Here is a 26742-nt window from a genome sequence, read left to right on the forward strand (position 1 = left end):
CAAAAAGAAGAACAGGAGTACTTGTGGCACCTTAGAGACTAACAAATTTATTAGAGCATAAGCTTTCGTGGACTACAGCCCACTTCTTCGTATGCATCCGAAGAAGTGGGCTGTAGCCCACGAAAGCTTATGCTCTAATAAATTTATTAGTCTAAGGTGCCACAAGTACTCCTGTTCTTTTAGCTATTATATTGTGTATGTTTGGGCTTTCAAGGAAATACAGAGATTTAAAAAAAAAATTGTGGACTGCTCTTGTAAGAGAACTCCTCTTGTAGATCAACTCCCCTCCTGCTTCCCCCGAACCTACACCTCTTCGCTAGCAAAACATTCAATTTGTGGACCACAAGCCATGGTTCCAAGGACCGCTAATGATCACTGCTAACAATCTGAGAAACGTAATTGTTGTTAAATTCTAATTCATGGGAAATCATTAGTTAATTTGGTGGTTGTATGTTGCGAACAGGTGATGTGTCCCACCCCCCCCATTACTACTGTTGATTTATTACTGGAGCCCCATTGTGCTGAGTGCTGCACAAACACATAGCAAGAGAAAGTTCTTGCCTGAGGAGTTGATGCTCTCTAGTCTGGTCTACACTTAAAACTTTGGTCAACATAGCTACGGTACTCGGGTATGAAAAATCCACTGCTATGCTGACGTGGCTAGGCCAGTAGAAGAAAGCTTCTTTTGACCTAGTACCATCGTTCGGGGAGGTGGAGTTACTACAGTGATGGGTCAACCCCGTCTGTCACAGTAGTGTGCATCCACACGCTGGGGTTACAGTGGCATAGCTATGAACCTGTAGCTCTGCTGCTGTAACCCCTGTAATGTAAACAAGCCCTATGTCTACACTTGAAATCTAGTTAAGACAAGACACAACACTTAGAGGTAAGAAATGGAGATAATGGGGCGGGAGGTTAAGACTTAGGTGGGATTAGGTCCTGCTTTGAGCAGGGGGTTGGACTAGATGACCTCCTGAGGTCCCTTCCAACCCTGATCTTCTATGATTCTATGAGTGATAGGAGCACACGTTTACTTCGCTCCTTGTGTGTGTACAATTGGTACATTTAGTTTTGGTTTTAACAGATCGGTGCAAGCTATTGATGTCAGTAATCCCGCTCGACTGCCCGTTGCCTGTGATTGTACGCTACTCACCTGAGTAGATCCACAGTGTGAAGCTTGCGGATGCTGAACCTCACATTCATGCACAGTTTTCTATGGTCTCTTACTTTCTGCTTCGCCCTTGTGTGCTTTCTCAGCCCTGTGGCAGGCTCAGTAAGCAGTTTTTTTAAAATGGCTCAGTTTGTCCTTTAAGTGAATTAAGTGTTGATGCCACATTAGCAGTCCTGGAGAAGTACCTTCCCGCAGCACAGGTGCAGCACAGATCAAGTCAGTGACAGCTTCTGCCAACATGCCTCAACCCTTAGCTAGGACCACCAGCTCATTTAGCAACCATGGTCGGTCACATCTTTTGCCTCTCTGCTGAGATGACTAACGAAGGGTACGAATACGGTATGTGTTTTTTAGAGAGGTAGATGCTCGGAGTGGTGGCGGCAGCATAAGTTGAATTTTGCTGCTTTGATCCCCTCATACCTGCTTTAAAAACCCAAACATTGAACAGTACTTACTAGCTATTGAAATTCATTATAACTGAAATCCTCGGTATCCAGTCTATAGTGTGTCTGTATATTCCCACACACTCTGTACTTTATTTGTAGCCAGGTGCTTTGTACATTATATGTTGATCCTCTTGTTTTCCATTTCATGTTTTTGTAGGTGCCTGGTGCCCAGGATTTGGTGGATTTCTCGCCCGTGTACCGATGCTTGCACATCTATTCTGTACTGGTAAGTAGGTCTGCGATGGTGTTTTCACTGCAGTTTGTACAAATGGCACTGAAGTTTGCCCTGATTTTGAATGGCAAGATTAGATGCAGCTCCTTATGTCTATGTAGACACTCTTGGAAAGAAGCTGTTATGTAACTAGTATTAGTGTGTGCTTATGTTCACCTCAAGAGAAAATGCAGTATCTAGTCAAATTAGAACCTCAGCAGCATGTGACAAAGAGAAGCAAGGGCAACATTGGGAGCACACAGTAGAGGAAGGGCTTTGAGTAAAAACCAAAAAGCTATTTTATATTAGCACACTGCAAAGATATATAAACCATTTTCTTCAGCCACGACAGCTTTGGGGTTTATTAGGAGCCAAATACATTTTTCTAGCTTAAATATATTTTCCTAAAATAATTCTTCTTTAATCAAAATAACTGTTCTATCAGTGCAAAGTAATGTATTGAGTAATCAAGAAAGAGAGCAGTTTTAGGTGGTTGTTGTTGTTTATTGCACTTCCCTTCTTCTGAAGACTGGAGAATTTCCTATCATTAAAATCATATGGTATGTAACTAAATCCACAGTTTTACTGTCTTGGCTCCAGCTTTCTAGAAGTCAGACTTCTTCAGACTGCCCTGAAAAACATCAAGATATGTTTACATGGCTGTGTAAGTGATAAGACCATTTTCTGCTGCATTTTAGTCAGTTCTTGATCATCAGTTACACACAATGGTGGAAACCTTCCCACAATAGCAAAAATGATACCCACCACATTGGCACTCCTACTTACCGAAACATTTCCCTTCCCTCCCAAAAATATACAAAGATAAAAACTTGTAACTAACAAACCAATCAACCAGCCAACAAAACCAAGAGGTTTTTATTCTGAAAAGGGAGACGAGCCAGAGACTTCGTGACGTCCTAGGGAATTTGCTATCATCTTTACTTGGAAGGCACTGAGATACTGAGGGGATGTTTGGCAGTAAAAAACCCCAAGATAGCTAGATCATCAGCAACTTTAGATCCAGTTAATTTTCTGTCCACATTTGAGAAGATGATGGATCTAGACTTCCAGATACTTGCTTTGTTTAGAAAGGTGGGTCCATTTAAAATCCAATAAAATTCACCGGAGAAAACGACCTTCATGGGTAACACTTCAGCCTTTACTCCCTTGTGCCAGATACTGCAGGAGTCTAAAAATTATGAGTAATTCATCTGAGCCTTCCAAACTGGAAATCCACAGACCCAAAGGGTCCCTATTAGTCTGCAGCTGTTCTTTAATGACAGTCACCCACAGTTGCTGAAGAAAGCTCTTCAGCTTTCTCGGCCACAGGAGAACCCTCTAAAGCCAAGCCAGTACATAAGAAGAGTGCATGAATTTGCTAAAGGAAAGGAATCATCATAAAAATGTGTATATAACCTTTTTATGTCTTCATCTGTTACTAATTATATAGCTTCGGCTACAATGCCATGATACTTTATTGGCATTAAAAAGTTAACCTACCCAGAATGTGTTATATTTTGAGTGTACTCTGTCTTGGACAAAGACAAAATACTAGATGTTGGAAGCCTGCTTCAGGGAGTGTGCTAGGAGAAAATTACAATGGTCTGAACCCCTTGGTAGATTTCAAAGTGTCATTTGATTTGGAAAAACTTCAGTTGTACATAGGTGAATATGTGTAAAAAAAAAAAAAAAAAATTATGGAGATATCCTATCTCCTAGAACTGGAAGGGATCCCGAAAGGTCATTGAGTCCAGACCCCTACCTTCACTAGCAGGACCAAGTACTGACTTTGCCCCAGATCCCTAAGTGGCCCCCTCAAGGATTGAACACTCAACCCTGGGTTTAGCAGGCCAATGCTCAAACCACTGAGCTATCCCTCCCCCCGTTATTTAAATATTTAAATTAAATATTTAATTTAAAGCAAAATCAGAGGCTCTGTTGTCATAGCTTTGCATATAGCTGTTTAATAGAAGGGTATATATAATGCTGTTACGTAAAGGGTGAAAACAGGACATTAGTTTTTTGCATCAGTGGATGTTCAGAGTATTGTAGTTTGTAGTACATATTTATTTCTAGACTGACATTATATTTTGGTTTACATAATGGCGCTTTTACTGTTCATCCTTTGTCATATATAGAACGTGGCTGTGTATTTCCCCTATTGTATGCTAGAGAAATGCTACTTCTAGAAACAGATTCTAGGCTAATGCTCCACGCTGCTGTTTGATTGCTTTCTGCTGCAGCTGGAAGTAAACCATTAGCCAGCCAATATGCTCTTGGAGAGAGTGCACCTGGAGCCTCTCTGATGTGCTCAAAACGTAACTTGAGATGGGAAAAGTCATGTTAGATGAAGTCCATCCCTCTTTTGGGGGTAGAATATAGTCCCCCAATGGATACATGTCTGAGTGATTAAATTATTATTCCTGCCTGCCTCACGTAGGTGTGGAGACTCAATGTTTGTAAAGCGCTCTGAGATACCTAAAATTGTTAGGTTAAATATTAATACTTAGCACTAATATAGCATTTTCCATCTTCAAAATGCATTGTAAACATTAACCCGCCCCACATCCCTGTGGAATAGGTAGGTAGGTGTTATTCCCAATTGACAGATGGAAAAAACTGAGGTCACAGAAGGTGTTGGTGACTGTGCTGGGGTTAGAATTTAGGAGGTCTTCTCCTCAGTCCTCTGCTGAGCCCACTAGACCAAACCCCTACAATACAGAATCTCAGCCAAAAGGCCTAGAAGAAGCAAGAAAAAGAGAAACTGTAAGGCAGAATTTTCAAGAAGACAAGCATGTAAAGCAAGAGCAGGGAAATAAGGCAAGCAACCATAAAGGAAAATTACCCTTTTCCTGACCTGTGGTTGAGTCCTGAACTGGTTTTCTAGGCCCAGCTAGTGTTGAACAATATCAAAGATTGGACAAGCCCCAAGGGAAATGGTCACATCAGTGTCAGACGGAAGGCTCATAATATAATAGTTACCAAAACCTCCTAATATTTGTCATTTACAATAGTGTTATCTAAGTGCTTGGCCTGCAGTTACAAAGGCCTACTTTGAATAAACATTGCAATATTTATTATTTTTAGTGAAATCGACCTTCCAGTCACCTCAGTTTTATGGCTGTGCTGCTTATAAATTCCCAAAGGATTATTTGAAAAATCCTACTCATATCTGCCAGCCTTATCAGCAGGGCAGGAGTTCACATATTGTAACATGAGGTCAGCTTTCGGTCATGGTCTTGCAGACGGGGCCAGGCACCTGTAAATCCTTCCTTCAGCAACTAAAGCGAAGTACAATATCAAACAGGCAGTGAGACTTTTCCAGGAAGCGCTGAACTTTTGCAGGAAGGGCAGAGGAGAGGGAAAGAAAGTGAACAAGGGTCAGGCTGTGGTTAATTGAGAATTGGTCCTTGACTTGGTAACAGAGCTAGGGGAGACAGACTCTGATAGGGATGCTTTATGGGACTATTTGTCAGAAATCCTTTACTTTGAGAAATCAGCTGACTAATAATGGCGGAGGGTGGGAGGGGGGAAATAGATGCCACTTTAAATATTTACAATCAAAATAAAAAATGACAAATGCACATAAAAACTGTGTGTATGTGGTGTACCCCTCTCCTCTTTTAACGGCTTATAGTGTATGTTGTTTGGGACAGGGACACAGACATGTTCTTCTAATATGCTTGTACAGTGCCTAGCATAATGGGGCCCTAATTCTGTTGGTGTAGTAAGATGAGGCCCTGAAACAAAAACCCTTATCAGAGGCCCAGTATGAGTCCTGAACTAAAGTAATGGTCAAGACTTTGCTAACATAAAGCAAAGTTAAGCTGTGAGCCAGAGGCAGGCCCGGCTCACAGAAGCTGCCAAGGAAAGGGCTGATGCTGCAAAAAGAGACAGACCTAAAAGGTACTGGACACCAGATATCAGAACACTCCAATACTTGTACATTCCACACATAACCAGGAACAAGCTGACCCATCCCAATGACAGAGTCAAAAAGGGAATATGATGGATAGAGTTGCTTTGTTCGAACCAACATGTGCAAAGTGAGAGGTGGCACCTTACTACGTAGATGGGTTATACCTTGCTGCGTAGAGGGGTTGCACCTCAATACGTCAGGAGTGATGTGTAACTTGTTTGTATCTGTGTATAAGAATGCATCCCTGAGTGGATGTCTTTGTCCAGCCACGGGGGCAGTGGAGTGTCCCGCCACTGACTGAGCTGAGTCCATTGCCAGGGGGCACATATTCGTAGTATGCCCTCTAGAGTAAAGTTTAGGGGGAACTATTACTGTGCTTCGTTTGACAATAAACCTGGCCGGGTTCCTTCGTACCTTACTAGAGTCTGTGGTCATTGGGGGTTCTCTCGGAGTCTGCTGGGTCAGTGATCTGTGAAGAGATGGGGCAGCACACAGAGGGAACACACGCACGCAGCCGATTGATATCAACATTGAACAGAGCAGTGCACCACACCGGGAGCGTCTGACAACACTTGGGATCTCTGGATACCACAGACATTAATATTTGAAATCCTGGAATTGCATGCAAAAAATGAACTAGAGAGTTGGGAGAACAAATGCATCATCACTGAGACACAGTGAGGCTAAGCAACTTGCCTTAGGTAGCACAGGGAGTCAGGGAGAGAGCCTAGACCAAAACCCTGCCTCTCCTCTGTTCTAACCAATGGACCAAAGTTAACTCCCAGTCAGATACACACAAATAACAGAACATACCCACTTTCTGTTTAGCAGCAATATATGTAAAGACATTTACTTACAATTAGTCTGTAAATCTACAACTTAGTTACATTATTTGTTTTTTTTTTCATGTCCTATATATACCCAGAGGTAATGGAGCAGTATGCAGAATTGGTTAATGGAGCACTGTACAAAGCTGAGATGAAAGTACAGTATTTGGGTGAAGCGATTCTGCCATTGATATTTATTATATACTAGGTCTTCCCTCACCCAAATGTAACTAGCACAGATGGGGTTTGGGTTAGATGGTTTGTTTATCTCTTATGGCATCTGTATAGCTGTTGGCAGTCTTGGATTTCGAACCCGAGAGATGGAATTGCTTTGCATTATATGATAGAAAATGGAAATTGGTTATTGTGTCACATTTCCCATAAACTGAAGGGTATAGGGAGGGGAACTTAGCAGGAGTGGGACAGTCAAAAACAAAATCCAGTGCAGTTTTGGGCTACGGTTGCAGAGGAATCTGCGTGGAGCTGGCAGATGAGACTGTGATTCTGGATAAAGGAGTCTGGAGGGAAAAGATTTTAGTTTTTTAAAACTCATTTGAAACACTTCTGAGAGCTTAGTGTAGATGCAGTTTAACACCTCTGGCCTTGGTGTACAGAAATGGTAAAGGGAGAACAAAGTTGCTAGTTCAGGCAGTGAATATTGTTGTCTAGGTAGGTCTACACAGCCTGCAGAAGTGAACCTCCCTGCCCGGGTCAATAGACTTGAGCTAGCAGGGCTCACACTAGTGCTCTAAAGATAGCTGTGTAGACAGTGCTTTGAAGTTGTTCTCTGACCTGAGCTGCAGCTGCACACTGCTGTCTACACTGCCATTTTTAGAGCACTAGTGCAAGCCCCGCTAAGCCGAGTCTGTTGACCCAGGCTGGGGGGCTCACGTCTGAGGGCTGTGTAGACCTACCCTATCAGTGTTCATTTAGGATTTGCCTTCTCTAGATTTTGTTGTCAGCTCTGCTCCTGTTTTCATCTCCTCCCCTTTCATCAGCCATTTCATTGTCTTAGGCCAGGTACATACTATAAACTTACATCGGTATAACTATCGCTTGTGGTGTGAAAAATCCAGATCCCTGAACGATGCAGTTGCACTGACTTATCTCCCAGTATAGACAGCGCTAGGCTGATGAGAGGGCTTCTCCCATTGTTGACCTGCCCTTAAAGGTGGGGTTCAACTCTCAAAGCTATGTAAAATGTGCCCTTTCCTACTCCTCAGTTACTCAGGTGTTCTCTCTGGATGTATTCGGCCATTTGTTTACTTCAGTGACTGCAACAGGTTTTTACTACTCTGTACTTCGGTTTGCCCTTCAGAGCCAGCACAGCTGTGGGAATGGGAGCTGGACTCATGCGTCCATAAAATTGTTAATCAAGTGTTGATTGCAGAATTTATACAGTTAGTGATTCACGAGACACAAGGGAACCCAGCTTGACTTTCAGATTCCAGGCCGAATTTTTGGGACTGGCAGTTAGAAATAACATCATTTTACGTTCAACTGAGCAGATTAAATCTGGAGTTCTCGAGAGACCATAAATATGGAACATCATGAGTCACTTTCCAGAATCACAACTTAAATGTCGTTATTTATTTGTCCTAGAATTTTTTTCCCCTCCTAATAGTCCCTACTCTGATGTATTCATGTTCCTCTTCTTTCTGACTTTGTACTCTGATATTTCATTTGCACTGGTGACTGCCAGTTGTTGCTTTGTCTGCCTGTTGGAAATATTGATTATTGTGACTGGTACTGTTCGCTCCTTGCCCAATCTGCAAGACTAGAGGTGCTACAGTTTAGAGAAAAGCTCATCTGCTCATGCTTTAGTAAAAGGGATTGAAGTAGTTTCTCTTTTAAGAGCTGAGCATCTTATTCTTGAAACTACTGTTCAAGTAATGTAGCTCTCAGACTTTTTTCCTACTAAAAGAGCTGCTGCCTTTCCTCTTTGAAATACATATTTATTTTATTCACTGATACTGAAATGTGAACTGTAATGCGGAGGGTCTGTTGTTAATTCTTATTTTCTAGATCAGGGCTGTGACGTTTGTTTCCACTGTGTCCTTGGGAATGTAAAGCTATTAAAAAGTTTCACCTTTTCTCTTGAGATTTTTTTTGTTTAGTGGAAATTTTTCCTTCTAGAAATATCTAACTCCTAGTTCATCTCAGTTGCTTTGCAGATTGTCCCATCATTCTGTTCTGGCGTATCTCACTGTCTGCTGAGTTGGCTGACTCACCGGTGTCTGGTGGAGTTAGATAGCTGTAAACATGGTACTGAGATCATAGGGAAAGGCTAGGGTGAGATACTTTGTGCACTGGATTGATAAGGACACAGGAAAAGCCATTAGAGTGAACTGGTGTCAGTGACCTGAGATAACTGCTCTGTACTACGTGCTAATGGACCCTGGATAGTGTGTCTATCTGTGGTGGCCATAGATTTAACTTTTTGTAATTGTCATATTGCTCTTTTAACCTTATGACCTTATTACCCATGGGGATACAACTTGACTTCGATCAAAGAAGAAGCAGAGAAATCAGTGTTCGTTCTAAGCTGGCTAGATATGATCACAGACAGCGTTGGCTCTCCAAGTACTCAGTTTGGAAAACAGCCATCTTAAGGAAAAAACATATAATTCCTCCTAAATATAGTGGCAACGTACAGTAACTCAAATGCAGGATCCTTGTCACCTGAAGGTAGGGGTTGCAGAGCATGATTAATTCAGGGCTTCAAGTCCCTTTCACGGTGATCACCATTTTTTAAATTTATTTACAGAACTAGGTGAGTCTTACCTGTCTGTTGCACTGTATATGTAGACTAGCAAATTGCAGATAAATTTAAACTTTAAAGCATAACTTTCTCTGGATTCAGTCACATCAGTTGTTATCCCAGTGGTTAAAATAAGGGTTAACCATCAGTCTTAGTTGCCCCAGGGAAAGTATGGGGTCAGGACTCGGAGGACAGTTTGTCATGAGAGATTATTCATCTTAAATGGTCCAGAGCGTGGAGTGGTTTGAGTTTTCAGTATCCTCAGAACTACTTCTTGTGTTGGTCAAATACTGATCCAGCCTGACTTTGCTGAGCTTGTGAGATCCATAGGGGTCACAGAAACATTCTGAGTTTGGAGAACGCTCTGACATTGTGGTGAAGAACTTCTGCGGTGGTGTCAAGGTGCAGTATCCTCTCAGGAGGAGCACCACAGTGATGGAGCCAGTGCTGAAGAGGAACACTGATCTGAAAAGAGTTTTCTGAAAGCATATTGGATTAGAGTGAGAATCATAGAATCATAGAATATCAGGGTTGGAAGGGACCTCAAGAGGTCATCTAGTCCAACCCCCTGCTCAAAGCAGGACCAATTCCCAACTAAATCATCCCAGCCAGGGCTTTGTCAAGCCGGGCCTTAAAAACCTCCAAGGAAGGAGACTCCACCACCTCCCTAGGGAACCCATTCCAGTGTTTCACCACCCTCCTAGTGAAATAGTTTTTCCTAATATCCAACCTGGACCTCCCCCACTACAACTTGAGACCATTGATAGAAAACAAGGCCAGCCTCCATTGTTTGTTTTCCTAGGCAAAACTCAGTTAAACTGGAGGGGAAAAGGTTCTCTCTGCCTGCCTAGCAGATCTTCCCGTTTTAAACCTCTCTTCCCACCCTCAGATTTCTACTTCGGAGCTGCTGTTCTTTCTGCAGCTGGGTCAAAAATACTCCTTAAATGGCTGTAGGTGGTGTTGCAGTTGAACAGTAGGAGACTACCTTCTGGGACTGAATATGATCTACTGCCCCTACCTTGGTGGTGCTCCATGCCTCTGAGGGTGAGAGTCCAGTATTAGAGCTCAGGGGCCAAATTCCTTTGGAGTTGTGCCTGGATTGTATTGTCTCATAGAAGTGCAGAGTCTTACCACTAGACTGTCAGACCATGCTCTTAGCCTGACATTCTGCATACTGAATTCATTTCCTCTCTCTTTTTTTAGCAAATGATACCAATCGTGACTGTGTGATATCCATGTTTTATTTTATTACTTTGAAGTACCTAGACATTTGGTACCCTTGATTCCTAAGGGTGTTTTTATTCAATAGAGTAAGTGGAAAGTGTGAACCTTTAAAATGTTGCTTGTAAAGAAAGTTATGAATGTGAATTTGTGTAGTACAATCCAACTATCTGCATTACTAAACATATTTTCTCCTGACATAGTTCCTGAGAATTGTCAAGCGCTTCCAGAAACTGCCATTCTTAAAGAGGACCGTGACATAATTAGCCACCATGTTTCTGTGAATCACATAGAATTGCTTGGTGCATAGCTGTGTTTTTGCTCTTTCCCTGCTACGTATATAGTTTTAGTTTAAATACCTGTGTACCTTAGTTGGGAAATGATTGTCATCCTGTTTTGAATACAGTCCCTTTTTTATGAAGGATCTTGAGTTGGCTGAATGTTAATTCTCCGTCTGTTTACAAATACTTATTCAGGAAGGGGTGTGCAATGTGCAGGACAGACTTATGACGCATACACCCGCTATTTCAGGGGCACTTGCCTTTGTTCAGGAGAATGTGGAAATAAGGCACAGCATGTACAATGAACAAACGATGCCCTTGCATTCCAAGAGTAACAAGGAGAACAAGAGTGTGGTACCAAAGTGGCTTGCTATCTTATGGGATGTTTTAATGATGGAGAGATAAGAGAAACACATTGAGTAATGTTCTGAATACCAATGCCTCTTCAAACTGCAACTGGTGGTCTACTTTGGTCATGTTTTATGGATGACATGAGGCAAGATCAAAGATTCTGAGATCTGATCTGATAAGCACTATGTATGCAGTAATGTATTTTGCAGTATGTTTAATAAATTTGCATATAGCTTTGAGGCTGACTCAGTTTTGCAAAACTTCCTGGAATCACTGGTTTAAAATCTGGCACAAATGACTCATCCCTTTATCCTTCTGAAGTTAATAATTTAAGTTCTAAGTGGCATACTGTTTGTGGATCTGTGGGGTGAAACCTTAAAAATCAGAGGTCCTATGTGCTACACGTGGACACTTAGGATTCTACAGAGACTTGGAATTTACCTGGTACTGTTAAACCACATCTTCTTGTTGCATGATATACCGCATCCAGCTTTTCTAGTGCCCTCTCACCCCAGAAGTGGTTGTATTTCAGTGTTGCTGTAGTACTTCGTTTAAAGTGCTTTGGAATCCTTCAGGATGAAAAGCTGTGTTTGTGTGTGTGATGCTGTATAAAAGAAGCACCTGTTCTTTTGAATAATAGCTGCACATTTTAGTCAAAGGATATATATTTCTGATGGTGAGTATAATGCTGAAAATTGCAGACTGAGGAGATCACAGTAGAGGTATTGTAGCCCAAGTGCTGTGCGACTTGCACACAGCTGCTTGAAAAAAATCCAATACCATTTTATTTTACCACCTCTTTGTTTTAACGTGTGAATAACAGAAAAAAAAATTGTATCTTGGGTGCTCAGTGAGCTCTCTTGTTTTTGAAAGCACAGGGCACCTAAGCATGCTTCCCGAGGCAATCCTGCCAAACTGCTCTAGTTTATATGATGCTGTAATGCACAGTTGTTTATGCTGTGGAATGGAAAAATGTGATGGTGTACAAACAGGGAAGCACTGTCCCTTTCACAAAGAGCTTACAGCCTAAAAAGACAAAGGGTAAAGTCAAGGACTCCATCATACAAGCTAAGTAACCTGAGGTGCTTATATGTGTATATGTTGAATGCCATGTTTCTGTGTGTGTGTGTGTGTGTGTGTGTGTGTGAGAGAGAGAGAGAGAGAGAATCCTGGTGGTTTTAACCCTTCCATGTTTGTTTTTTTTAGTGCACTTTCTCTTGTCTCACTTATTTCTTAGAGCCCTTTGTCTTTTATTGCAATGTGTTAACATTGTTAAAATTTCTCTCAGCATTGTTTTTAATAAATCCACCCCCTTACTCCTGCCGCTCTCCATCCAACCTCGAGTCCCAAACTGTTGGACTCCACCATATAAACTATATTGGTTCTGCAGTGTTAACAGGGTTTATAAAAAGAGCAAACTTGTTTTGTTAAGTTGGTAAAGGAAGCAGATCTGACTGTGAATGCATGCAGGAGAACATTGGTCGAGTAGGAAGTGCCATCTTTCAGAGAACTACTGCACTTCAGATCCACTTTTGGTCAGCAGTGGGCTATGAAGTGTCTAGATTGCCTGTCTGAATTCAGCCTATTTCAGTAGTGAATGAAAGGAGTAACCGTCTGGTGGTTAAGTCATAGAGATGGACAACAGCTACTAGATCACCAAGTCCTTCCCCTGACAGAGAAGGTATCCAATATTACATTGATACTGTATATGATCTTAGCCAAAATTCTGAAGGGGGTGAGTCTGTCTTTCTCCTGTGCATGTGAGGGTAGGTCTATACTTACCTCCGGGTCCGGCGGTAAGCAATCGATCTTCTGGGATCGATTTATTGCGTCTTGTCTAGACGCGATAAATCGATCCTGGATCGATCCTGGAAGTGCTCGCCGTCGACGCCGGTACTCCTGCTCCGCGAGAGGAGTACGCGGAGTTGACGGGGGAGCCTGCCTGCCGCATCTGGACCCGCGGTAAGTTTGAACTAAGGTACTTCGACTTCAGCTATGTTATTCACGTAGCTGAAGTTGCGTATCTTAGTTCGAAGTGGGGGGTTAGTGTGGACCAGGCCTAAGAGCCATCATAGTAACTGGAACTAACTAGCCCCTCTTGTTGACAGTCTCAGCAGAGAGACTAAGGACTTAATGTGTCATAGAGACCGAACTCCCCTCTTATCCCAACAGTGGGGTTTGATTACATTGTTGGATGGGTTTATACAACTGCCTTCTGTTCAGTGCAGAGAGGACAATAGTCTGCAGTATGTATGCTAAAATAAAATAAACTTCTCACTTTTGCGGCAAGATCTTTTTCCCTGGAACTCCTGGTTAAGAGAGCAAAACAAATCTGTCAATTTAACAAATGATTTCCCAAGCTTAAAATGTCACACATCAGTCTTAAACACGAGTAAATGTTCTTTCACTTGAAACTAAGACAATATGTGCGATGGATGGTTTTGCTAATTTCTGAGCCTGCAATTGAACTGATAGAAAGAGGAGCCTCTTCTTTACTAAAGAGACCTTAAAATAAAATCATTTTTAATTTAATGATGTAACATTTTTTTCCTAGTGCAAAGGTCTCCCATTTAGTAGCGTATTTTTCCCTATGTCCTTTTCCAGGCAACTAATGCAGAGTTTGACTGTCAGCGATTACTAGTTCTGTGACAGGAGGTAGCTATTAAAAAGGCAAAATGCAAAACAGGAACAAAATTAATTACCTGAATTCTTTGCAGCTAATACTCTCTTAAAAACATTGTCTCCCTTTGTCCTTTTCTGTGGTCTTCCTGTTTCCTTGTCCCCACTACGCCCTGTAGTTTTGTTGTTCATCGTACCCATGGGCAGATTCTGCAACTCTGACCATGATTATTACCTTACTCAGTGAGTATTCTCTTTGAAATCAGTGGAACTATATATTACTCATATGAATGAATCCTTCTTTGCTAATTCTTGGAACGGACTTTTCCTGAGGTAGGCTAGACCAGGCTCCTTCCAATTTATACTTGAGAAATAATTGTCCCTCTTCCTTACACGAAGGCTTTGCATATATGGCTCTTCTGGTGGGAAGAGTGGTAATCTCTTGAAAACTGGAGGATTTTCATGCCAACTCACTATTAAAGTTTAATGAAGAATTTAAAACATGTTATGAAACAGCATCTAACCATAAACCCCACACTATTGTATCCATTCATCATGACCTCAGGATGCTGGGGTAACCTTAGTAAAGGAAAAGTATCAGGGGGTAGCCGTGTTAGTCTGTATCTACAAAAACAACAAAGAGTCTGGTGGCACCTTAAAGACTAACAGATTTATTTGGGCATAAGCTTTCGTGAGTAAAAACCTCACTTCTTCGGATGCTTTCACTCTATGCTTAGTAAAGGAAAGGAAGACTGGAAATAGAGGAAAGAATGGAAACCAACATACAAGTAAGGCAGACATTCCTGGGCTTAACCTTGGAGGGTAACTGAAACAAGGGGAGACTGTCAAAAATATGACCTGAAGATGACTAGCTGCTTGCTGTTGTAACAAGGAAAAATCATTCTTCGTCATCCTTGGCTAAATCCTAATGCACTTCAGTCTTCTGGGCCACAGTCATTTTGTAATTAGTGTTTCTTTAGTGTGGTCTTTTTAAAAAAAAAAAAAAAAAAAAATTTAAAAGTTGAAAAGCCATATTTTCCAGACTGAAAAACACAGGCTACCTTGTTCAGTCAATGTAGTTTAGGTCAAGTGTAGTTATGAAAAACAGATGAATTCTGGTGATCAAGTTGTACTTTGACAAATATTCCATTGTTTGAGCATGCAGTAATTTCTTTAAAATGTTACACAGTTCTGGTCTGAGATTGGCTTCTTTCTTTTAGCCTGCAGCATGTCACCGTGTAAAGGTCTCGTCAGTCAAAACTTAAAACATCAGCTTCCTTGTATAGGATATCGAGCAGAAGTGTTCACTGCAAAATAGATTTGGATTCCTCCTTAGCTGTTAAAGTATAGGGACTTGAATATGCATATCACGTTGGCATGTGCTCTCTTTGTGCTGTCAGGTATGTTAGAAGTGGCATTTTCTCCTGTGCGGGATAAAGATTTACTGAGTGGCCCCAGTCTACATCTTCAAGAGAAATGTATTTATTTGCCTGTTGTGTTAATGTTACAACAGTGATTTGGTTAATCATATTTTGCCTTCATACAAGTCTTCCTTGCACTGTCAACAGAACAGAATGTTCTGCCTTATCAATCTTAGATACTTTTATGGCCTCTCTGAGCAGCTCACTGTCTTTTAATGTCTCTCTCAGCACAACACCTCTGTGAGATAGGGTCATGCTAAAATGGAGATACTCCATTTTACAGATTTGGTGATCTGAGGCACAGGGAGACTAATGAATTTCTCAAAGTCACACAAGAAGTCAGTGGCAGAGCCACTCGGGTCTCCTAAGTCTGAGGCTAGCACCCTAGCCCCAGGACCAGGCTTCCTCTCCAATTCTTCTACCCTTTGTGCCCTAAACAATTGAATAGTATTGCTTTGTATGCTCAAAGAGCTGTCACACTGTTCCCCAGAGATGGCTGCATTTAACAGAGACGCTGAAGTGATTTCTGCATATAGCTTATATTCAGTATGTTTGTAAAGCTTTGAAGGATGAAAAGCAATGTGGACATGTGTATTAGCTTTTAATTTTACTGTTAGCGCTGTTAAGGCCAGTTAGTCCAAAATGTGCCATAAAAACACCTTTCGAATACCTTTCTCTATCCCCAAATCAATGTCCCCATTCCAGAAAATTCCACCAGCTTAGAAAGCAGGGCTGTATTTTACCCCTGTAAATCCCTAAAGTGTTCTGGATGCTTTATAAATAATAAATAAAAAAAAAAAAAAGAGGCGACGAAGTGTCTGCCATGAAGTGCTTTATATCCTAACTTGGATATGTTGCAATTCATGGGGTAACTGATATTAGGAAGGAGAATGGGGGTGAGGAAGGATAGCTACAGCACCAGATCACTCCAGTTAGCCATGTGCACATCTTGGTAGTTCTAGGAGAAGAATGCTTGAAAATAATCAAATGTTGATTTTAAATGGGTTTTAAAAATTGATGATAGAGACTGCATCTTGCATGTGTCCATCCGTGGCTTTGATCACAGGGGACAAGTATGGATCAGACCTCAGAACAGACGGGTAAGGAGAATATGCATGCGTTGGCTTACCAACCATAAGAGTACGCTTTTAAACTGTTTTGTCATAAAACAAAATAAAAATTTAAAAAATTGAGAAGCGCTTTTGTTTGATGTCTTATCAGTGCCCTGGATCTCTTCTTGCGTGTGATCATGTGTTTCAACGCTTGTTTCACTGCTGCTGCTTGGAGATAAAAATGTATTCATTCATCAGTCAAAAGAATTACTCTTCCCAATGTATCTTAATTAGTACATGTTATTTTTCACCCCTTCCAAGTAGTATTAACTACAAGGAAATAAGAAAGCCAAAGCTGTCATTTCAGAAAAGTTTAGTGTATTGCTTACTTTTTAAAAACCAATATGATCATAACTCCAGATCACTTTGCAACCATAGTAGTTCCAAATATTGTGCTCTTCCTGTTTTAGCTATTTAAAAAAATAGAAATGACCATTCTGAAGAACCCAAAAGCAAAATGTTTAAAACCTGTAAATCGTTTAATTCTGTGTGAAAATTAAACCTATTTTAAATATGCAAACTATTTATTTATTTTTAAATACCAGAAATTTAATTTTGAAAGTCTAATCCAGCAGTACTTGTACATAGGGAACTCAGTGGGAGCTTTGTGAGTTGTAAGTGCTAGAAAGGGCTGCACGATTGGGAAGATTATCATCTGTGTTCTGTTATATTTTACCTATTTTGAGTAAACATTATAACCCCCACACTTTACCAAGCATGATGTAAGGTGGACAAAATTTGGATTGGAAAAGCTGAAAATCTAATATGCTAAGGGTTGACATACCATAGCTGAATAAACTCTGGCATCTCTGAATGACAGAAGGAGTAGCAAACCCTTGCACCAAATTCATCAACTACTGTTAAATTTGAAGAAGACACATTTCAGGTTAACATTTAAACCTACTAAAATGTGAGTGATAGTCTGAGATATAGATTACTCTTCAAGAAGAATTGTGGCTGCATCATACTAAGAGAGCCTGTTTCACCCTGAATATCCAAGTGTGCTTTACACCTGTTTATAAAACCTGAAGAAGAGCTCTGTGTGAGCACGAAAGCTTGTCTCTCTTACCAACAGAAGTTGGTCCAATATAAGAGATTACCTCACCCATCTTGTCTCTCTAATATCCTGGGACCGACACGGCTACGGCAACACTATAAAAAGTGTACACAAGTACCACTTTGTTTGCAGCTGAGGTATGCAAGGTGAAATTTTATTGCCTGTATTATGCTTGAGGTCCAACTAGATGATGACAATACTCTCTTCTGACCTTAAAATCCACCTTTGGGGAGTAATGTAATAGCTGTTTAAAGGGGCGTGACAGTACATAATAGTTTAGGACTAGAAGTTAAGACTCTAATCCAATTGAAAGTATAGGGGATTTTAGGTAAAATGGATTTTATCTGAGTTGGGATTCAGCTAGCACACTGGGGCTAACACCCAAAATGTTCCTTGGAATCCTTATTTACCGAAGTGGTCAAGTCTGTGGTTTTATGTCACACCCAAAAGATAGTAGCCCCTAATGCCTCACTAGTAGGTTTATCCAGTACCGAGCTCGAAGGGAAAGTACAGTGTTCCTCACTGAACAGCTAATACCATTTTGTGCACCATTCCTCACAGGTCTTTCATCCAAGTACTTGCCCAGCTCCCTTGTGCGACATCACAGGAGATGATTGATATTTCTGCAATCTTGAATTATAGCAAATAAAGATTAAAATTCTCTTGAGCACTAATCATTTATTTAAAAGGATGTCAGAGTTGGCAGATCCAAAATTCCCTCCGTCTTTTTTGCTTGTCCGTACATAAAATTCATCCATTTTTATGTTGCTCAGTGTAAAGTGCAAAAAGTCCTTCAGAATGTCCTTTCTTCTGTATTACATTGAACTCCTCTAGCACCTTTCATCTGAGACTGTCAAAGCTGTTTACAAATGCTAATGAAGCCTCACTGCACCTGTATAAGGTTAGCAGTGCTAGCCATATTCTACAGCAGACAGGAGTCAAACTCTCTGTGTGTTTCAGTTTCCCAAGGTCAGTGGCAGGGCTGGGAAGAGAACCCAGATCTCATCTCCTAGTCCTCTGTGTTGACTGCTACATAGAATCATAGAATATCAGGGTTGGAAGGGACCTCAGGAAGTCATCTAGTCCGACCCCCTGCTCAAAGCAGGACCAACTCCAACTAAATCATCCCAGACAGGACTTTGTCAAGTCTGACCTTAAAAACCTCTAAGGAAGGAGATCCCACCACCTCCCTAGGTAACCCATTTCAGTGCTTCACCACCCTCCTAGTGAAAAAGTTTTTCCTAATATCCAACCTAAACCTCCCCCACTGCAACTTGAGACCATTACTCCTTGTTCTATCAAAAACATTTTCATCCAGCCCATACTTCTTTAACTTGCTGGCAAGTGGCAAGGGCTTTCCTTCTACTTATTTAAAAAGAAAGCACAACCCTGTAACCAACCAAACCCTGAACATATGGATTCAAACACCCTTTCTCTTAAGAAAGTAGCCATTGGTTTCAAGTTTCCAAGGAGCTAGATTCTAAACAACCAAATAGAATTCAAAGTGGGGAATCCTACCTTTTATCCCACAGGTCACAATATTGCAGCTGTGATTGAACCCTGCAAAGGCCAAGAAAAGGTAAAATGGCCCATGAAAGGTAAAGGTAAATTATCAGTATTACTACTCCCATCTCTGAAGTCTTTGTAAATTTTGCTTTATAAAGTGCTTCGATGAAAGCAGTGATCTAATTTTTCCCTGAGGAGGCCAGTTGTGCCTATTCAGTATTCTATGATATATTAATTTATCACCCTCATCACTATAATATCTGAGTACCGTCCCGTCGTGCAGTAAGAGACGTGACTAGCATCCATCATTTATTATTGTTCTTTCTGGCCTGGTGTACACTGGGGGGCGGGGGGGAATCGATCTAAGATACGCAACTTCAGCTATGAGAATAGCGTAGCTGAAGTCGACGTATCTTAGATCGACTTAGAATTACTTACTTCGTGTCCTCGCGGTGCGGGATCAACGGCCGCAGCTCCCCCATCGACTTTGCTTCCTGCTCTCGCCGAGCTGGAGTTCAGCAGTCGATGGGAGAGCGATCGGGGATCGATTTATTGTGTCTACACTACACGCAATAAATCGATCCCTGATGGATCGATCGCTACCCGCCGATCCGGCGGGGAGTGTAGACGTACCCTCTTATCTTTCCCCAGGCAGAGAGGTGTGTATGTTTTTGTTTAAGTAGTGTTTTGGGTTTTTTTAAATGTACACTTTGTGTGTGTTAGAAGAGGCTGGTCGGCGGAGTGTTCCTAGCACTTGGAGTGCAGGGTGGTGTGGTTTGTGACGGTTCTTTAGTTCCCTTGACAGTTTGTTTTACAGTCCCCGAGAAAGCTCTGTCTGCTGCATAAATGAATTTTATCCTGTAGTAGAAAGAGGGTTTGAAGATAAGGTCTGAGACCTTGAACTTGAATTGATATTCTATGGGAAGCCATAGAGAGCAGAGGACAGGTCTGGTGTGTACTGGTAGCCAGTGTTGCTGAGGAGACATACTACAGCATTCTCTACTGATTGGCGTTTCCTAGGGGCTGATGGCTTCATGCCCACTCTTTCAAGCGCAGACAGCAAGATTAGTCAGTTCAGTCAGTCATATTACACAGGTGCATTTTTAAAAGCCATATTACAAACTATAAACAATGTTACTCAGTTTTTGATTTATACAAGTTTTCAGTTCATTCTGCTCTTACCTCCAGTCCCATTTGCTGATGTCATTCCATAAATGTGCTTAGGTGTTTTTGGTTGATTCTGGAAATTAAAACTAGGAGTTTATTTAGATGCCTTTCCTGTCAGTCTTCTCTGCTGCTCTCCTGTACAATTTGGACCACTTCAGCCCAGTTCTCACAGCACTTAGTGTCTGTCTCCTAACAGCTCGCCAGCACTACCTCTCACTGCTTGGCAGGGTGATAGGCCAGGGATCGGCAACCTTCGGCACGCGGCCCATCTGGGTAATCTGCTGGCGGGCCACGAGACATTTTATTTATGGTGACCGTTCACAGGCATGGCCCCCCGCTGCCCGTGCTGCTTCCCGCCGCTCCCATTGGCCGGGAATGCCGAACCGTGGCCACTGGGAGCTGTGGGGGGCTGTGCCTGCAGATGGTTAATGTAAACAAAATGTCTCGCGACCTGCCAGCGGATTACCCTGATGGGCTGTGTGCCTAAGGTTGCCGACCCCTGTCATAGGAAACTATACCTTTATTATTTTCAAAATCCAGTAACTATTCAAGGTAAAGAGTTTCAAGTCTGCTTTAGAGATGAGGCTGCTGTTTGGTAAATTCTGAAAATTGCTGGTTATAATAATTGCCAACCCGAACCAGAAATCACGAGTAAGGCCTGAAGAAATCATGATTAGAGCCCTGCAAATCCATGGATATCTGCTTTATATCCACGGCTGGTTTTTGCAGATTGTGGATTGGATGCAGATACAAATTTTGTATCTAGAACCCTGCAAATCTGTGGACATCTGCTTTCTATCTGCGCATATCTGTATCCACATCCACGGACCGTTTTTGCGGCTTGAGGATCTGATGCGGACACAAATTTTGTATCCGTGCAGGTCTCTAATCATGAGACTTAAAAAAGAATAAACGTTCAGTTTTTATTTATTTTCTGGTTTCTGAGCCATTAAGGTACACTCCACATTTTTAAAGTTTTTCTTTGCAACTGAGTAGGCTTTTTAAAAATAAATGAAATCTTAGATTCTCATGCAGTCTCTTGATTGCAAAGGCTGGGACTTTAAAAACACCACCAAATACCACAAGACCCATGATCAAATGGTGAGAGTTGGCAAGACTGTATGATCATTCTCATCTGTTGATTCATATTTGAGGTAGTATAGGAAAAAATTGAGAATTAAAAATATGAGCCCTTTGCTATATTCAGGTTGACTTCTCCAGGCAGGAAAATAAATGTGCTAGCATATTTCTAAGGTTAGATCAAAGATCTGATGGCCCTTGACAGGTAGAGATGTGATTGCAAGCTGTGATACAACTGTTGTGTTGGATGTATCTTCAGAATAACTTAAAGTTGTGTAATGGCTATTGGAAAGGCATGAACCCAAAACTGTTTATCCAAAGCAAGAAATATGATGAATGGATTTGGAAAACATACAAAGGACACTTAATGAGAGAATTATACATTCTGAGGGCTGGTCTACACTACCGCAATAAATGGATCTAACTTACGCAACTTCAGTTATGTGAATAACGTAACTGAAGTTGACGTAGTTAGATCCACTTACCGTGGTGGCTACACTGCACTGTGTCAACCGGAGAACATCTCCCATCGACTTCCCTTACGCTTCTTGAGCAGGTGGAGTACACAAATTGATGGGAGAGGGCTCTCCCATTGATTTAGTGTGTCTTCACCAGACACACTAATTCGACACTCGCTGCATCGATTGCAGCAGTGCCGATCTATTGGTAAGTGTAGACGTGCCTTGAGTATGTTTGAGTAAATACCCCTGTGAGGGATTATAACAATGGAGCAGCTCAGCATAACTTGAAAGGTGTAAATGGGGAATTTTTGATTGTCTGAGAATATAGAACAGTGACACTGAAACACCTGATACGTGGCCTGACCACAGCTTCATAGAGAAAAGGGCCAAGTGAACAGTGGATGTACTCTCCAGAAATGCAAGATTTTCCTTTTGTACTTTAACAGTCCCGAATGGGGCTAATATAGATTAGCTTTTGCAGAATTTAAGACAAAATGTGTTAAGCATGCCGTTTTCCGAAAAATCTGATTCTTGCTAGATTCTTAGTGCAGCTTGTTTTTTGACAATTGCTGTGGTTTTAGATTGTGTGGGGATTTCACATAGAACCTCTCGTACCTTGACTACTAAAGGTACGTCCTTACTGATTGCAGCTTGGGTAGGCCCAGCGGCACTAGCTTTATTCTAGCTAGCGTGGCAAAGAATAGCCGTAAAGCGGCAGTGGCTAGCTAGGCACCCATGGTTCTGGACAGGCGTGTACCGCCTGTGCCGCGGCTTCTTCGCTGCTCTTTTTAGCTGTGCTAGCTAGACTAAACCTAGTGTGAGCATGCCTGTCCAAGCTGCAGTCGCACTGATTGCAGTGTAGGCATCCCTTAAGAGGGGGTGGGCAAAACATGTTTGGAATTTACCCCATTCAAACATCTCTATACAAAACGTAGGGGCTTAAGGAGTCTGTTATGGCAAGAAACGAGGGTGTTAGATTGGCACAGTATTCCTCATGATCTTATCACGAGTCTTGCAGCATTCTGTGCTTTACTTAAAGCCCCAGTTCCCACAGAAGCGATTTTATATGAGTATCTGTTTTCTTCTTCTTTTTTTTAAAAGAGAGCGTTTCTAGCCCTCATGTTGGTGGAGAAAAGCTTAAAAACGTGACCTCAGTGCACTCTAAAGACTCAGAAACCAGAAGGCAGATAAATAGACCCCCAAATATGGGTGGTTTTCCCCCCAATCTCATAATTTTTGTGCCTGACTCCTGGGAAAATACTGGAGGTATAGCCTATGGTGGACTGGATGCTTTTATCAAGATGAAATATTGCATCCTGGGATTTCTAGTTGCACAGGCATTGTCAGTGTGGTGGTGATTTGCCCTATTTTAAACAAATTAGTGCAGATCCTGGACTTCCAGCAGTTTGTGAATGGTGGAACCCCTTGCCTCAGCTCTGGAGAACTTGGTCCCCCGTGGGCTGTACGTTTAATATTTGCAGAAGATGAGCTCCTCTGATAATCCTGGAGGAAGAGTTATTGGATTGGAACCCAGTTTTTCTTCCTATTGTAACTCGCTGCTTTCCTTAATCTTCCAGGCTAGTGCCTATAAAAAGAAGAATAAAGTGGCAAGTTTTTTACGGAAACAACTAATTTTAATTAAGAATGGTCAGAGCACAGGATGGGGAGCCAGTAACTTCTGAGTTTTAATACTAGTTTTGATACAGACTTGCTACGTGGGCTTGGACAAGTCATTGAAACCTCAGCTCATAGATTCATAGATTTTTAAGGCAGAAAAAAGCATGGTGATCTAATCTGACCTCTTGCACAACACAGACCACAGAATTTCACCGAGATTCCTGCATCGAGCCCAGGATCTCGGATTGAGCTACAGCAAGTCTCTTGCCAAGACATTAAGTCTTGTTTACCTCTTTGCAAAATGGGAATATTTATCTACTAAAAAGGATGTTGTGAGGATAAATTAGTTAATCTTTAGGAATAACGTTGCAGATGAAAAGTGCTTTTCAAGAGTTAAGTATCAATGCAAATGACGCACAGATTTTTGTTCTGTTCAAGCAAATCCATTTTATACTGGGGGGTTGCTAAGCGTGAGCAGGATGCAAACTCCTTTGGGGTTTACCCTTTTGCTACCATGGCCCAACTGTTTATCATCCTAGGTCAGAGGTTATGAAAAGCAGTAGTCAATTAAAGCTTTATTAGATGTAGGTGGTAATGCTATGAAAGGAGCCAGCCACACTGAGGCCAGTAATAAAGGCCCTTTGTTAAAATATTTAATAAATTAACACTCTGATCTGGAGGGGAGGGGTGGAAGCCGATTACAAAGGCCAGGCTTGTTAATCATAATGTTTACTCTCTTCAAAAGCCCAGGCCCCATGGCTCCATAATCTTTAGTGATCAGATTTTTTTTTTCTAGTACTGCAGACTGCTGCTGGCCCCTGCAGGGGAAGTTCTTCTTTGGGTCAGGCCTGGGACACGGCAAGGAGGAAGTGCCAAGACAAACATAGGTTACAAGGGCCATCACGCTAATAAACAGAGCACTCGTTAGTCAGAAGGTCAGGCAGCTAGTCAACCGCTTGGAACAGTGACAGCAGTTAGCACAGGTTCATATTGCAAGCAAATGGAGTGAAAGCTCGTTTTGAGTAGTCTGTGGAGTTTGGCAAGTGTTTCCGTGTGGGGATATTAAAATATTGATACAACTGGGATTCCCTAAAGCAGCTTTCCTTTTCTGCCTGCTGCCTTGTTTGCTGGAGCTCTGTACTAACGCATCTTCCACACTACTACTTTTTGCTCTTTTAAAAAGGTAAAGAGGTGATGAAGTAGCACTCGTCTGTGTGACTGGAATGCCATGCAGTGGCCTTTGTCTGCTGCCTGGCAATTTCCAGACTTGAACAGTAGGGGGCATCTTTTACTCATGCTTTTTTTGGTTTGTTTTAGTGCCGCTTGATCTATAGGGCCGTCTTTAAAAAGCAAATAGAGCATTTGACCTGCTGTGCAAATTAGCCATATGGTGAAGTGTAATATCCCGCTGACCCTCATTACAGAGCACTATGAAAAGCGCTCCCCTTTTCACATGCAAGAATATTAAAGCGGCCTTTTCAGCATTTTCCTCCATATAAAACTGTCTTCACTCCCATGGCCAGGCAGTTAAAAGGGAACTCCAGCTGCAGCCAGGAGGGTGAAATTAAAGGCTTTACCCCGTCTAAATGGAAAATAGATATTCCTTCCTATAGACTGAACTGAGAGAACAATGCTCCACTGCCATCCCAATCAATAAGAAGGGATAATGCCCTATTTTCTGAGAGGTCCCTTTTAGAGAGTGGCTGCTGTGAAACCATCCCAAAGGGAGAATTTATTTATTTATTTATTTATTTATTTTAAGACACCATCCTGTTTAGTTAACCTATTCTTGGCTGTATCCTCAGAGTGGTTGGAAGCAAATCAGCAGCTGCGGTGGGAGAACTGGTGAGTCATACAATAGTTAGCCATATGAGAGAGATCACCATCAGGTCCAAGGAGATCCACTTTCCTACTGAGAATAGTTGCTGTTAGGCTAACTTCCTTCCAGACAAGAGAAACTTCTTGTGCATCTTCATTTCTTTGTAGAAAAACCGCTGGAAATTCAGTCCACCACATGCATCCCACATGCACAAGTGTATGCTTGAAACCACAGGTGAATTAAAGCTTTTCCGGGTCTACCAGAGCTTTGCAGCCCCATCTGGAGAAGGATGGGAAGAAGCTTCTCTTCAAAGTACTTGATCTTCCTTCCAGGAGAGGCAGGCCAATCAACTCAGACCACCTCCAGCTGACTGGCAGCAAGCAACAAGCTGTGTGTTTAACTGCTACCTGCTGCTCTCCTGATTAGCACTGTCATATGTTGCCTTTGACCATAGAGGCCAGATTCCAGGGAACGTACTTCAATCCGTACCTTGCTTAAAACTAGTTAAAAAAATGAAATAAAGTCAAGGAGTTGAAATGTGTAGGAAGTGACTGATACAGGGGACTGGAAACGGGATACAGCATTCTTCCCCACTAAGTCATCTGTTTGAATCTGGCCTGGGTTGGTAGGGTCTGGAAGTGGATACTATCTAGTCTGGCTTGTGCAACATTGAGTTGGTGGGGGACAAGAGGAAATAATTGAACAAGTATTGAGTTTATATAGAAGGAGCTACAAGCAGGAGGAGATGTTTACCTATGCAGTGTCCAGTGCACAATATGGACCTTCTGGAAGAAGAGAGGAATTAAATAAAACCTCAACAAACCGACTTGCACAAAACACTATGAGGCAGAGAGTCAGCTGTGTGACCAAGGAGACTGGCTCAGGACAAGAGTGTGATGGGAGAATGGAAATGTGACAATTCTCTGCTCTTGTCATCAGTACCTGGTTTTCAGTTGTGCCAGGCATGTAGAAATTAGTACGGTCACTTGTGAGTGTATGTAGTTCTGTAAATATCAAAGCGGATGGTTCACCTCAGAAACAGTAGCCACTGTATTTTTTTTCCCTGTTTGCTTTACCTTTTGTTGTCACCATCAAAATGATGCTCGTTCTTTAATGTAAAGAAATGAACCCATACTGTGCTGCTATCTGAGCTGGGCAGAAGCCTTCTTTTGAGCTCCAGTCCAGCAAAGCACTTCATCATATGCTTAATTTTAAGCACACACACAATCCTATTGAATTAATCGGGAATATTTGTATTTAAAGTTAAGCAGTGTGTGCTTAAATGCTCTGCTGGATTGGAGCCTTGTTTTCTTGTGTCCCCCAGTCACTAATGATTTATTCTCGTCTTGAGGGGTCTCCTTACCAACTTCTTTGCAATTTATTTCATGGTTCCCCTTATGCTTCTAGCAGTTTTCCTCTTCTTATTTGCCAAATGACCATCACTTCCTTCAAACCTTTCCTTAAAACACACCACGCTCTACAAAGTCTTTTGGGGATGGTGTTTGCAAGATTCCCAGAATTTCTGCACTATCTCAAACAGGCACTGAGACAAAGCGCATTATGCCTGAATGGTTTTCCTTGTGACTGAGCTAATAGTTATCTACTGTAGTTTGTTACAGCCCTTTGGGGCAGGAACTATGGTTCAGATTCTGATTTTGCTTATACCAATGTAAATTCAGAGCAACTCCATTAAAA

General features: G+C 41.7%; 1 protein-coding gene across 5 annotated transcripts in view; it reads left to right on the plus strand.

The window, feature by feature from the left end:
* Positions 1–26742, plus strand: part of EXOC6B (exocyst complex component 6B) — a 374729-nt gene that overhangs the window by 135664 nt on the left and 212323 nt on the right. For all 5 annotated transcript variants that reach the window (XM_034770772.1, XM_034770773.1, XM_034770774.1 and 2 more), the window contains exon 7: positions 1775–1843. In XM_034770772.1, the coding sequence (XP_034626663.1) occupies positions 1775–1843 (69 nt within the window). The remainder of the gene's footprint in view (positions 1–1774; positions 1844–26742) is intronic.

This window comes from Trachemys scripta, chromosome 5 (assembly GCF_013100865.1).
Source record: "Trachemys scripta elegans isolate TJP31775 chromosome 5, CAS_Tse_1.0, whole genome shotgun sequence".
Taxonomy (NCBI): domain Eukaryota; kingdom Metazoa; phylum Chordata; order Testudines; family Emydidae; genus Trachemys; species Trachemys scripta.